The sequence below is a fragment of the Gopherus evgoodei genome, chromosome 8 (genome assembly GCF_007399415.2).
Source record: "Gopherus evgoodei ecotype Sinaloan lineage chromosome 8, rGopEvg1_v1.p, whole genome shotgun sequence".
In the NCBI taxonomy this organism is placed as follows: Eukaryota; Metazoa; Chordata; order Testudines; family Testudinidae; genus Gopherus; species Gopherus evgoodei.
Genome location: NC_044329.1, coordinates 78052187 through 78067049, shown reverse-complemented (window position 1 = coordinate 78067049; position 14863 = coordinate 78052187). Strand labels below are relative to the sequence as shown.

The 14863-nt window shown below is 42.2% G+C and overlaps 1 protein-coding gene across 4 annotated transcripts in view; it reads right to left on the bottom strand.

The window, feature by feature from the left end:
• The window catches only part of ARHGAP29 (Rho GTPase activating protein 29), a 76617-nt gene that overhangs the window by 24267 nt on the left and 37487 nt on the right, over window positions 1–14863 (bottom strand). For all 4 annotated transcript variants that reach the window (XM_030572608.1, XM_030572611.1, XM_030572609.1 and 1 more), the window contains exon 3: window positions 11069–11212. In XM_030572608.1, coding sequence (XP_030428468.1) covers window positions 11069–11212 — 144 coding nt within the window. The remainder of the gene's footprint in view (window positions 1–11068; window positions 11213–14863) is intronic.

Genomic DNA, 14863 nt, shown 5'->3' with positions numbered 1-14863 from the left:
AATACAAACAACGAGAAGGGAAAATGTATTTATTTTGGCAGCTTGTGTTAATACCTCGGGGGTAGGAGTGAACAGGCGTAATCAAAAGCAAGTGGTGGCAGAGACACGAGGGGGAAAGCAGGATTTTTCTATCCTACTCCCAAATTAAACCCTCAGCAAGAAGGCAAAGAGTAGTTTTCTCTCTGCCCTGAACCCGGGGTGGACAATCTTAGTGTCTGGCCCAAGCCAATTGAATTTAGATTAATATCTATTCCTGAAGGCTTAGTTGGACAATGTGAAATTCTGGTTTACCCGGATGCCATAAAGTTTACACACACCTTTTGCAACATTCATGACAATATTAACCCAACACAAATAATTCAGCCTATTTGTATCTGTAGTGCTTCAAAACATACAAAAAATGAAATATGGAAATAAAGAACGCACTGTATCTATTTCCAGAATCAGTAACTCAAACACTAAGTGAAAATTTAATTCATTGTACAGAATTTTCCTAATAAGCTTATGCTTTTTAAGGCTTCAGTCTAAACTTTATCAAGGCTTCCTGCCAGATGCTTAAACCCTAATGGGTCACCAAAACAAAGAAAATACAGTAAGTAAATAAGATACTCTCAGACTTCCTTTGTGAAAGGAAACGTTTTCACTAGCAAATTAAATTCATTCCTCCTTCCTTGCATGTACTCAGCATGCCAACTGATTTGCCAAAATATTTTTTTAAAGTGGTTTTATAGCAAGCTTGCCTGACATTAAGCAGTCTTGTGCTGTATAACAATTCTTTGGCATATGAAGAACATACTGTAATGAAACGGCAACAATAGTTTAATAGTAGTCACATGACAAAAATACCAGCAGTTACTACTGTAGTCGTTGTTCCCTGTTAAGATCAAGGTTTCTCTCTCCCTTTCCATTTTATATTGTGTGATTAACATGAAAATTATGCCTCTGGTACTTCTGAAGAAAAAGAAACACGCGCTATAAAGTTCCACAGAGTAAACGTTAGATTACAAGTTTTGAGTGGATTTGTAAAAATCAACAGAAGAAAACGTACAACTTTGCAGAAATAATCGAAGTCTATAAATAAAGTCTTCCAAACTTAATCATTAAGCAACAACATTTAACTCAAGGATTTATGAATTACCAGCCATCCATGATTGGAAAAAAACATTAAAATGCAAGCACAAAATCCTGCCTATTTGAAACACAAATACAAACACAAAGGACTTACCACGAAAATATTTAATAAATCCTTAACCAAAATATCTTCAGAGAAGCAGCGCTTCTCTCACTGTACTAGTGAAACATTTAACATGCAACCTCACCCTAAAGAAAGGCAGTCAGCACTAAGAATCAGCTTTCCTGTTCCAGGAAGATTTATGCTTGTCTTGTTAGGCCTTCATTTTCAGTGATGGAGAAAACTTTCCCTTTCAGATTCCATCACATTAAGCAGGGTAACAAAAATTATATGACAAAACAAGTTTCAGGACTCCCACCTCTCATCTAATAAGATTCCCAAAAATTCCTACCAATAAAGTTGGATATAGACAGCTTTCTTCATGTCTCTTATTAGTGCATTCCTGATGTACTTAACATCTACTTTAAACATGCACACTCTTTCCCCAGGACATCCTGACTGCACACAATAGCAACTGACAACAATGGACTGTAGTAATATTTCCCTGTCTGGAAATGGCATCTATCTAAAGTGGTGCAAGATTCAAAGTGAGCATGTAACTTAAAAGCATTTGCAAGGGAAAATGTTAATTTTTTGAAGTCACACTGTAAAGATAACATACCTGCCATCTAGTGCCTGAAAGGCAATACGTGTAATATATTAAAGGTGAGCTGTATTCTTAAAAGAACAAAAGGGATATGTACTGACAGTCAGCTTGACTAACAATATCAGGACATTGTAAAACAGATTTCAGAGTCTGTATCTTAAAAGTCAAAGAAACCAGAAGCTTAATCCAAATAAAATGCCTAACACAAAACAGATTGTTTGGAACACTATGATTATGAATATTTTTAGAAATAAGAATTCCAGAGATATTCCTGGAGATAGTTACCCATGCTTCTCTAAAGCCAAGAGAGACTTTCAATCTGCTCTTTTGAATGAGGAGATAGTCAAATTATGGTCTCCACTTAAAAAAGTTTTGCGAGTATAGCTATGTCAGTTAGGTGTGATTTTTTGCCGATATAGCTATGGCTGGCAAGATCCTTAAAGCAGACACAGTTATACCAGCAACAGTCCTTTTGCCAGTCTGTGTCCATGCTAGGAGGATTTCCTGGTATAGCTATACTGGCAAACTTTGTGAGTGATATTCTTCTCTTCAAAGGCTAATTCTACCATACCCAAGTGAACAGACCTAACAGCACTACTCCTTTTTCTCAACAAGATGTCTACAATCCTAGCCTCCCTCTGTTGCCAAATGATTCAGTTACTTACTATCTATATGACAAGTTCAAACAATTTTGTTTTATCTCCTTAACTGGATGACTCGGGGGGTACACTGGCTTTTGTATTCCAAGGTCTTTTAATAGCCTTCTAAAAGAAAAACATTTTTTTCAATTACTTGAAGCCTTGTAGTTTTAGTTCTTCTGTTCAATGAACTTTCAGTTTAATCGCTTCTCCGAATGTAGGACTTGATTGACAAAACAAACATCAAAACGCCATGAATTCCAAATACTAGCTTATAGTCACCATTCCTTTCATAGGTAGTAAAATGATACAGTTTCCATCCATAATTGATTCTTGGCTACAATTTATAAATTTGCAGAGTGGGGGTTTTAAGCAAGCATACTTTCTTGAAGTCAGTAAAAAAAATGCAATCAAGTTATACATTAAAGCAAAAGAGATGCAACAACACTATGCATTCTACCTTTGGCTACTCTTGAATCACAGAATATCAGGGTTGTAAGGGACCTCAGGAGGGTTGGAAGACCCCTCAGAAGCTAAAGCTCAGGGGTGGGCAAACTTTTTGGCTGAAGGGCCACATCTGGGTATGGAAATTCTATGGCGGGCCATGAATGCTCACGAAATTGTGGGTTGGAGTGCAGGAGGGGGTGAGGACTCCAGATGGGCGTGCAGGCTCTGGGGATGAGAGCTGGGGGTGCAGGAGAGTGCTCTAGGCTGGGACTGAGGGGGATCAGGGCTAGGGCAGGGGGCTGGGGCGCAAGAGGGGGTCAGGAGCAGGATCTGAGCAGTGCTTACCTCAAGCAGCTCCCAGAAGCAGTGGCATGTCCCCTCTTTGGCTCCTACATGGAGGCGCAGCCAGGTATCTCTGCGTGCTGCCCTGTCTGCAGTCGCCATCCATGCAGCTCTCCATTGGCAGGGGTGGCGCTTGGGCAGTGTGCAGAGCCCCCGGGCTGCCCCTACACATAGGAGCTGGAAGGGGGACATGTGTGCCGTGGCTCCCGGAAGCAGCAGCATGGAGCAGGGCAAGCCCACAACCCTGCTCCCTGGCGGGAGCTCGAGGCCCAGATTAATAAGTCTGAAGGGCTGGATGTGGCCCCCAGGCCGTAGTTTGCCCACCCCTGCTTTAGCTAGTAGTGCATGTGCAATGTGGTTGTTGGTCTGACTGGTAGTACAGTAACTCCTCACTTAAAGTCGTCTCCGTTAACGTTGTTACGTTGCTGATCAGTTAGGGAACATGCTCGTTTAAAGTTGGGTAATGCTCCCTTCTAACGTCGGTGTGGCAGCTGCCTGCTTTGTATACTGCTTGCAGGAAGAGCAGCCCGTTGCAGCTAGCTGGTGGGGGCTTGGAACCAGGGTGGACCAGCAGCCCCCCTATCAGCTCCCAGTTCCCCTATGTTCCCTGTGCAGCAGCTGCCCAGCAGGCTAGCAGTTGCAGCTGTCCCTCCCACCACTGCCATCTGCTGCTCCTGCTCTCTGCCTTGGAGCTGCTCCCCGAGATTCCTGCTTGCTGTGCGGGGGGGAGGGAAGGAAGAGAGGGGTTAATGTCAGGGTGTCCCCTCCCCCCTGCTCCTGCACCCCGCTTACCCCATCTTCCACAGAGCAGGGGGGACACATCAGGGCTCAGGACAGAGGGAGCTTGCAGCAGCTGCCGTCTCAGCAAGCTGATCTAATTAACAAGGCAGTATACCTAAAGGGAAATGCCATATCTCCCTCCATTACCACTACCTTATAGAGTGACAGAGTTAACCCTTGAGGGCTCAGCCAACAGCTAGTTCATCATTTAGCAGTTAGGGAAATATCCCACCCTATGACTCCTCCACCTCAACCAAACTTCACAATCATCATCACTGTGTACCAGTATTAAATTGTTTGTTTAAAAAACTTATACTCTGTGTGTGTGTGTGTATTTTATATATCTATATCTATACATAGTCTTGTCTGGTGAAAAATTTTTCCCTGGAACCTAGCCTCCTTATTTACATGAGTTCTTATGGGGAAATTGGATTAGCTTAAAATCATTTCGCTTAAAGTCGCATTTTTCAGGAACATAACTACAATGTTAAGTGAGGAGTTACTGTAATAGCCATAAGGAGCCTTTTAGACCTAATCATCTGGCACCAGCTTCCTATTTAATTCTGAGCAGGAGTGGTAATTGTATGAGATTTTCAAGGCAACAGTTTGTAGATTCAGCACTAGGACATGGCATTTTCTGAGAGTGCCCTCAACACTGGAATTTGCTTCCTAGCTGATCTGAAAGAGACCTTGTCTGCACCTGCCTTAGTACATGTTAATTAGGGAACACTAGGATAATTGTGACCAGCTGACAATTGTCAACACAACAGTATATGTCTGCAGAGAGACATATGCGTACGTTATCATGATGGAATTTCACAACATAGCTGTTTCCCACTGCCAGTTTGTTCCTTTTAGCAGCTGATGGAAAACAGTTTTTTCCTAAGCTTTTGATTTAGGATGGATGCATGAGTTCTGGCTTATTTGAGCTCTTTTTACTTTGTTTCTTAACAGAACACATGCTCACTGCACGCTGTACATCTGCTTTGAGATGCATAACTAAATGCATTTGAGGAATATAAATTTTTTCATAAATGTTTAAGAACAGTATGGAACAGTGTTGCAATATCATTTGCTAGAGGTCCTTAGGACAAAAGCACAATGTAGCTAATGGAAGGTCTAATCTTATATTACAGTTAATATTGGTAGTTTTATCTTGGTATATTGACCGACATAGGAAAAACCGCTTAACTAAAAGCAAACTGAACTTCCATATTCAATGAGTTGAGATCCTGACATATTTCTATTATTAACATGATTTAACTGAGACAAAGTGTCCTGTTTAAAAAGAGCAGAAGTTGCTACAAGAGCTTATTCTGATGCGATTAATCTTAAATTATTCAATTGTGAACAGTTCTCTACCACCATTTTAGGGCTGATTTTATCTTTTGAATTCTACCAATAATCCCCCAGTCCTTAACATCTCGCTGTACCTCTTTGTCATGTGTATAAGCAAACATACATTGGCTGTGCAACAGCTGCAATCCACGCCTTTCTAGACACCAGCTACAAATGAAACTCACCAGAACTTTGCAATAAGATGTTTTGCTTTGTTTTTTAAGCTGGTATGAAGAACTAAGGTTCAAATTCACTTGTGGATAAGGAAGCACATCTCCACAGCAGTCAGTGCAGTGAATTTGGCTCCAAATTTATAACTTGTTTGCATCAGACTAACTAGGGGGAGAGAGAGAGAGGACATGTTTGCAAGTTGTCCACTTACCTCAATGGGGGAGGCAAACTGGAAATATCTCAACAGTTCTATGCATTGCATTGTTTGATCAGAGGCTTAAATTCAGGATTGCTTATGTTCTTTTAAACTGTATCACAAGTGGGAAAATTCTTCATAAAAAGGGCTTCACCACTGAAGGAACTTCTCAGGTGTCTGGTCCGCTGCAGTCTGTTTGGGAAAGTGGCTCAAGAGACAGCCTCCCCCAGCAAGTGAAAGGATCCACTGCTGCAGTTGCAATGTCAAGAGAAGCTGATACAGACATTTGGCCTGCCCTACTCTGCTTTTCTGACTATGGAACAGCCTGCTGGATGTCTGAGCCAGCAGTTTTAGAACTCTCATCCTCAACTGCCCAGACTAGTTTAGATTAGAGCAACCCACGGAGCTGAGACTGGTGGTGAGACACTGCAAGGAATTAAGAAATTGGGATGTGGAAGAGGAGAGTCCATCTACTGCATGACCACTGAACAGGCTGTGCAAAGACTCCTGTGATTGAGAGCTTAGATGAAGATAGGTGCCTACTTCCTCTAAAATCACCTTCTGCTTCAACAGCTGGCACAAAGCACATGCTGCACACAAAGCATACATGTTGTAGACATGCCTGTCACAGAATAGCTGGCTCCTGAGGGGGCGAGGCTGCCAGTCTACCTGTGATAGGCTCTGCTAAGGAGAACAAGCCAACCCAGATCCACCTGCAAGTAGTTAATTGCCTACTTGGCTGGGCAGCAATTAATTAGCTAAGGAACCTCCACAAGGTCCAATAAAGGATGATGAGGCTTCAGACAGAGTTCCAGAAGACAGGAAGGAAACTCTAGCAGAGAAGGAATTCTCAGGAAAGCTAGTTAGCGAGCTCACCAGTAAAGGGGACCTAGGTAACTACTCCTAAACTGGAGACGTTCTGAAAGGGGAGCACACTAAGAGTGCCACGTTCCTAAGGAGAAGGACTTGACTAAACAGAGGAACTACATGCCACTCTAGAGAAAAGCTGCAGCAGTTTGAGCTCTGAGAGAGTCCTGAGAAGGAATCCTTCCCCTGGTGATGGCAGGAGTCCCTCTAGGGAGGGTGGGGGGCTGGGTAGAGAGCACCTTAATGATAAGGAGTCTGGATGGGGGAGATGAGTGGATTTAGATGGAATTAAGATTAAGATTAACTCTGCCCCCCATTAAGGATGCTGGGGTGAAGGCTTGCTTGCATGTCTGATTGGCCTTTGGATGAATAAATTAGACTGAAGGGGCACACTTCGCTCCATACATGTCTCATTGGGGAAACTGAGGCAGTGATAACTGTAGTTCTGCACTTGGCCTCTGGGGAGGGTATGAGGAGTGATATGCCAGCTGCCCCAGGATAAGTACACACGTTAATACCACTCTCGTGGAAGACTCCTACAGAATTTAATAGTAAGTGATGCAGGTGGTTTTGAGCCATTCCACAGAGTATAACAGAGAATTATATCTGTGCTAGAGAGTACTGCAGTGTGATTCCTAACCCACAGAAAGCAAATAATAAAGAAAGATAACCTATGGGCTCAAAGTACTTTTACAGAAAGTCTATAACTTTCATGCTTTTAACTTTAGCAAATTTTTCCATAGGGCAGATTCTTTCCCCTTCACAATGGAGTTGCAGAAAGTGGATCCTTGAACACTGGTGGGAAAGGCAATCTCAAGAAGGTCCCTCAGCCCTCCAGTAATCTGGCAAAGTGGCTCAAAAGAGCTGAGCACGACAAAGGGACTTTGCATTCAGCAAATATTATACTTCAGGCAAAGTGAGATCATTTTTATACAAGTGCAAATTCTTCGGGGGGGGCGGGAAGGGGCAGGGAGGAATAAAATTGCAAGCACTATTTGAAAGAGCACTGTTCACATAACCACTCATATTTAAATCCCCAGGCACATGAGGAGAACAGTGAATGACTAAAACCAACATTAAAACATTTTTCACTGAAGCCTTTTGATAGCCAGCAAGTGACAAATACAGTATTTTATTAAAAGGAAGAGGGAAATTTAGTAAGAAAGTAGCTACATGTTAGAATTTAATCAGGTCACCAAAGCAGATCCTCCCAAAATGTGCAAAAAGTTCCATTAAATTTTAAATCCCCCAAAATAATCAGAACCTTGGGTTTTTAAATCTCTTCTGAAACAGCTCTTCAAGAAGTGTGATGCATTCAAACTAGAAACATGCTAGAACTTTGGTTCCTTTCCAGCTTAAGGCAAAGAATGTTACATACTATAACAGCAAAATCACTGTGCAGCACACCCATTTTCCCTGTGTAAAGATCTCTCATTCCATCAGCCAAGTCCCTACTTAGGGCTTGTCTTAATATACAGCACACTGGTGCAACTGCGCTGCTGTGGCACTTTAGTGAAGATGCTACAATGCCAATAGGAGAGCTTTTCCTGTCAGCGTAGTTAATCCACCTCCACAAGGGGTGATAGCTGTGTTGACAGGAGAAGCTCTCCCATTGACTACACAGTGGCTAGGTCAATATAACCACATCACTCAAGGGTGTGGATTTTTCACACCCTGGAATGACACAATTATACTGACATAAGTTCACAGTATAGACCTGACCTTAAATTTTCTAAATGAGCTACAGCTGCATGCCAATTCTTCATGTGCACATAAAAAGCTATAGCCATGCTATTGGACCTAGCTGGGCTCACCGCTGAAAAAAGACTGGATGATGCAACTGCACTGTTATACTCTGCCCATTTTATTTAAAGCATGTTGATAGTAATACTTCCATAAACCCATTACTAAGGTGCTGGTTTGTCACGGGGATAAAAGCATCATGGATACTGTAATTTTTCTGTTTGACCACAACTTTTCTGTCTGTGGTTTTAATAAAGCAGAGTTTCCCAAATGGTGGGAAACAGGAAGGTTCAAGGTAAGTCACCAGCCCAGTGAGGAAGGGAAGCCCCACTGGGGTGGGAGGGATGGAGAGAAAGTCAACAACCCTGCACTCAGCTTGCAGACGTGGCTCCTGTCATGTGGGGCTGTTCACACCAGGCATTACACTTAGGTTTGACCAAGTTGGGATTAGGGTTGTAGTGCGAGAATGGAGGATGCTGCTGCAGGTGGTCAGTGCCTCCCTCAGTGGAGTGAGGAGGCAATTAGATTTATATTTATTGTATTTAAAGGGTATAGCTGTTTCATACTCTGACTTTACACACCATTTCCCCCTAAAATATGACTTTTACTAAGTTTAGCATGACTACTCTGCTATTTGTATTAAAAAATAGCATGACAAATCTGCAGCACTACTATTACACAATTTACAAATGTGTTTCACTGAAACATTGTGTAGTAGCTCTATTACTCTCAAATGCTGACAAAAACTGCCCATTTAGTTTCCAAATGAACTAACAGCATATGTTCTGTTTAATTAGCACAAAACTGAACACTAGTTATCAAGTCTATTTCTGGTGTGAGCGTACTAATTACATGGACTAAGCCAGGGCTTTAAAGATGATCTGCAAAGAAAGTCAAATGGAGTTTGTACCAATGCTATGATTACCAATAAAAAACAAAAACAAAAAAAAAGGATTTTTGAGCCAGGGGATGAGGTGAATGTTTTTAAAGCTTACTCTTCTGCTTGTTTTTTGTATTAGAAATTCGGGTCATTTGCTCCCACAGTGCTGACGCAAGTACAGAACCATAGGAGTTATGACTTCACATGAACCTTCATCTCAGGGAGAGCCCTACATGCTTGCACCATGAAGAGACGGAAGACTAGGGTTCTAGCGTTTGCAGTACTTCTAAACCACAAGCAGGAGGAGCTACTTGGCAAGAAGAAAATAACCATAAGAGGCTTTACCTCCATGTATGAGAATGATACAGATAAGCCAAACAGCATTCTTAACTGACATAGCAGCAAGTATCTATGCCAGAGGGGAGGGGAAGAAATATGTTGGGCATGACTACAAAAGATAAGTAGAGAACAAGAGAAAATACCTAGAGCAATGAAAAAGTTATATAAAGACACACGAGATGTCAACACAGAGAATCCTCCACTTGGCTCTTGACAGAGGAAGAAAAGCAGGTGGGATTTTTACTTACACTTCAGAGCATTCTCCATGTCACGCAGGCAGGGCCTAGTGACAGCAGCCCTAGCTATCTTTACAGTAGCATCCTGGGGGACAGGATGATCCCAGGACTAGACAGAAAGTTGTATCCAAGCATACCTCCCAAGATTTCCGGGGGGGGGGGGGGGCAAGCCTGGAGGGTGGGGGGAGAAAGAGTTGCAGAGCAAGCCTGCCCACAGCCATCCGTGAGGGACACAAGCCACTAGTACCCATAGCAGTGACTCCTGTGCCTCATGGATGGCTGGGCTCAGCTTCTCACTCTGGGCATCGCTCCCTGGACCCTGGTGCATGGAGCCATAGTGCTGCTAACTTAAATTTGGACTGTCAGTCCCTTGACAAGGGGCCAGCCCAAATCTGAGTGGCACTGCACCCATTTGCCAGGGCCAGGTCTCAATGCCCAGAATGGGGAGCCGAGGTCAGCCAGGCCTTCAAACAGGACAGGAGCTTTTGTGGGCAGTCCTATAAAACCTGGGACTGCTGGAAGGTTTGTCAAAGGTTAAGAGTAGAAAGCACTGACAGTGTAGCGAGAGCTAGAATGATTATGCAGGTCACTCTAGTGATGTCTCTTCCTGTCTGGGCTGGGTCTGGAGCCAGCTGGAGAATGGCAGCAGCAAGTGCCTAGAGCAGCATGTGCCAACATCTACAGCTCTGATATTTGTCATTTATGGACAACTTTACACATTCATTTCTTCCTTCAGTTTGGGGACTACAAAAACAAGGCCTAGCAAGCATTACAGATTTGTATTACTGATCTGGAAGTTTACTCAAATCAGAAGATAGTTTCATATCTCCTCTATACATTTATATTATGAACCAATTGAAATCTGATAATATTAAAGAGGAATTCGCTGGAAGATCATAGTAAGCCTATTCAGGAAGGTAAATCTCACGTTATGACAAAATATATTAGTGTTAATCTCAATTACATACATGTACAGTTAAAGACTGACAAAGACAGCTTTCAAAGCACTTGGTATTATTACAGTTTGCTTCCTTTAGTACTGTAATTCAATTTTTCCTTTCTTAAAAATGGAAGAGCAAGCTTATTTAATAATACACCTGACTTAGCGGAGTGGTGGGGGAAGAGACGATAAAACGTACTGGACTACTCAGAAGTTTAAAATAATTTGTATAAGGCTATTTCCCTTTTGCAAATATGCAATCTAGGTCAAAGTTTTATTTGTTCCATAGCTAATATACTGAAGTAACAGACCCTGGTGATATAAATTACTAGTTCCCCATTTTTCCTGAATTTGAGAGCTGATATTTCCTTACCTTTCACCTTTGCGATGACTGTTCCTGCAGCACTAAGAATGTCAACTGAATTGAGAGTCTGATGTTTATGTATCATTGCCTTTAGGACACGCAGCAGCTCCCCTAAACGTTCATGAACAACATGATGCAGACAGCCTTCATTTTCTGAAAGAGATTTTAAAAAATTGGGTCAAAGAAATTAGAAAACTATCCTTGACTTCTGTAAGTCCAGACTCACAGTGACATTCAAATCTTTTGGGTTGTGTTCCCTGCAGTGGTTTGCACTGAAAATTCAACTTCACTAATAAGTTCTAAGCTAACAAAAGTGACTCTGTGTGTTGGTATTTGCCAGTAGTTTTTTTGCTTTAACTTCCCCAAAAGAATTCCAACCAAGTCACTAGAAGGCTAGGGATGCCATGATGGAGGGCCTCATACTTAAGAAAATAAACAGGCCTAAACCATGTCCCTCTTGTTCCCTTACCATAGTATTAGGGAATTGATTTCATCCACCTCTATTTGAAGGAATTCAGGATAAGGTATGAATAATGTCTAATGAAACACAATATTTGTTTTTTAAAATATATTTGAAATATGGCATCAACCAAAAGCATAATAAGTTTAGTGCAAGAGAGCACATTAAGATTAGCTAGCTTTTAGCATAAGCGTCAACCAAAAGGTTTTCAGCATCCTATGGTGCTTAGTCCAGAAAAACTAGTAACTAACAAGCAGGGCTATGAAATGGCATACGTGCCTTTTCACAGCACAGATCTCTTGATATGCAGTTTTTTTGTAGGTATTTTTGTATGCATGGTACAGGTTGAACCACAGACTCTTCCGTTCCATTATGGAAATGGCTTTGGTGCACAGAGTTTAAGTTTCACGTGCACTAGAGTGCTGCTTTATAAGCTGTGGTAAAAAGCTGTCAGATTCATGAAATACTAGCTTATAAAAAGAGCATCTAATATAAGCTGATTCACTTCCCTGTGGAGCCAAAAGGGATGACGACTTACTGTGAAGTTTGTGGTAACAGCAACAGAAATCAATACACGGTTACCTAAATGGTAGTTTCAGAACATCTGAACAGTTTTGGCCTCACTGTAAAAGGTTGCTCTGGGTTAAAATACCAACATGTTGTTGGTGGGTCAGTGTGATGTAACTATTGGGATGGATCGATTTTCTGTCACATAGTGGCTACAGGATAAATTATAGCCTTTTATAGAAGGACATGGTAAGTCTTCAGTCCCAACATCAGGATAAAGAGGTTTCCAGCTCAAACACATAGATAGCTCAGGGCTTCGGGTTCCACATCCCAACTGAGCAAATCCCATAGAGATGTTATACCAGGTGACCTTTCTGATTTGATCAAATGCTATGCAATTTCTCAATGGTGGTCATACTCGGAATCTATTTTAAGAATTTCAATGCTTTATGTTTCGGGTTAAATGAATTACATACAGCTTCACCACAACTGCAGATCTTCCTTTTGTATTAGAAAAAATAACCCCCAAAATCTGCAACCTCACATACTTAACTGGATCTGGAAAACCTTCCTGACAGTGAGAGCCTAAAGAAGCTCAATCTATTTAGTTTATCCAAGAGAAGGTTAAGTGTCGGCTTGCTCTTAGTCTACAAATATCTACATGAAGATTTCTCACAACAGAGGATTAAAAAAAGCGGAGTGTGTGTGAGAGAGAGAGAGACACAAAGACATAACAAAATCTAATACCTGGAAGCTGAAGCTAGACAAATTCAGACAAGAAATAAGAACATTTTTTAAATGTTAATAATTAACCATTGGAGCAAATAGAGCATCTTTCTAAAAATAAAGATACTCTCTAGCTTGAATCAAACTCATAACGTCTGGTGAAGAACCGCTTGGAGGAATTCTTTGATTTGTGTTATACAGGAGGTCAGACTAGACAAATCACAGTAGTCCCTCAGGCCTCAGTCTATGGGCTTGTCTTCACTACCAGGATAAGTCGAACTAAGTTACGCTACTCCAGCTACATGACTAATGTAGCTTAGGTCGATTTACCTGTGTCCTCACTGCGCTCTGTCAACGGGAGATACACTCCAGTTGACCTCCCTTACTCTTCTCTGAGGGCTTGTCTACATCAGAAAGTTGCAGCGCTGGTGAGGGAGTTACAGCGCTGCAACTTAAGAGGTGTACACATCTGCAGGGCACCACCAGCGCTGCAACTCCCTGTTTGCAGCGCTGGCCGTACTCCCGTTTTGTCTCGGGTGTAGAGGATCCAGCGCTGGTGATCCAGCGCTGGTAATCAAGTATAGACACTTACCAGCGCTTTTCTTGACCTCCGTGGAATAAGCAGGTATCCCAGCATACCTTAGGAAGCCTCTGGTAATCAAGCTGGTCTCCTTCCCCGGCTTGCTCTCGCGTTCCCCGAACCCCGAGCAAGCAGGTCTCCTTCCCTGAGGTTTGCTGGGTGGTTCCGGGAACGCGAGAGCAAACCGCGGCGAAGCTGGTCTCCTTTCCCGGTTTGCTCTCTCGTTCCCCGAACCCCCGAGCAAGCAGGTCTCCTTCCCTGCGGTTTGCAGGGTGGTTCGGGGAACGCGAGAGCAAACCGCGGCGAAGCTGGTCTCCTTTCCCGGTTTGCTCTCTCGTTCCCCGAACCCCCGAGCAAGCAGGTCTCCTTCCCTGCGATTTGCAGGGTGGTTCGGGGAACGCGAGAGCAAAACGCGGCGAAGCTGGTCTCCTTTCCCGGTTTGCTCTCGCGTTCCCCGAACCCCCCTTGAAGCCGCCCAACAGCGCTGCAGTGTGGCCACATCTAACACCACTTGCAGCGCTGGTTGCTGTAAGTGTGGCCACTCTGCAGCGCTGGCCCTATACAGCTGTACTAATACAGCTGTAACAACCAGCGCTGCAAAATTTTAGATGTAGACATGGCCTGAGAGTTGGAGTACTGGGGTCAACCGGAGAGTGCTCTGCCGTCAATTTAGTGGGTCTTCACTAGACTATTAACTACTATTTGAGGTTGGGGGCAGTTATAGAAAAGGAGCAGCAGGAAAAAAAATAGATGGTAGTGCAATACTGACCTATACTGAAGCTAAAAATTGGATCACAACGGTATCTAAATAATCCCAAGAGAGTGCTGTTACTAATCATCAACTCATTCTAAAGCAATTTGGAGCCTGAAGAATTAGACAGTCTATAAAACCACATTCCATTTATGCATTAAAAGTGTAAAAACAAAATATTTTCAAGCCAAAGATTACAAACAGTTAAAATACAACTGGTGCCAAACTCAAGTTTCAAATACATATTAAAGTCTACACTTTAATACATTGGAGTATGAACACATTTTCTACTTAAGTCTCTCTAAAAGAGAAATTTGGCTAGGTCCAAATTAGGCTCATCTAACAAAACAGTAAAAAAAAGCTCTGTTCAGTGGCTAAAACTGCCATCTGATTGCATTATGATTCTGCACTATTTTGTTTTCAAAAATATTTGAAAAAACATTTATGGTTTCCAGTGGCAGGAAAAGACAAAAAGGTTTGTGATGAAAGTAATGCTGATAGAAAAATGCCATCATGAACTACGGGTGAACTGCAGTCAGCAATTTTAATTCATCCAGGGCAGGAAGTCTCTTGTGTTATTGTCCATTTGGGGAAAATATATAGTACTGGGGAAAGAAACAAAAGTGAAATATGCCAGGTTAATAAAAATAGAATTTCTATTACCAAGCTGCCCTGTCTAGTTCAATTATCACCTTAGAAGAGAAAAAATACAGTTTACAATGAAGACAATGCCCAGAATAATGTAAAACAAGTTTCTATGCAGACTCAATTTCACTCTAC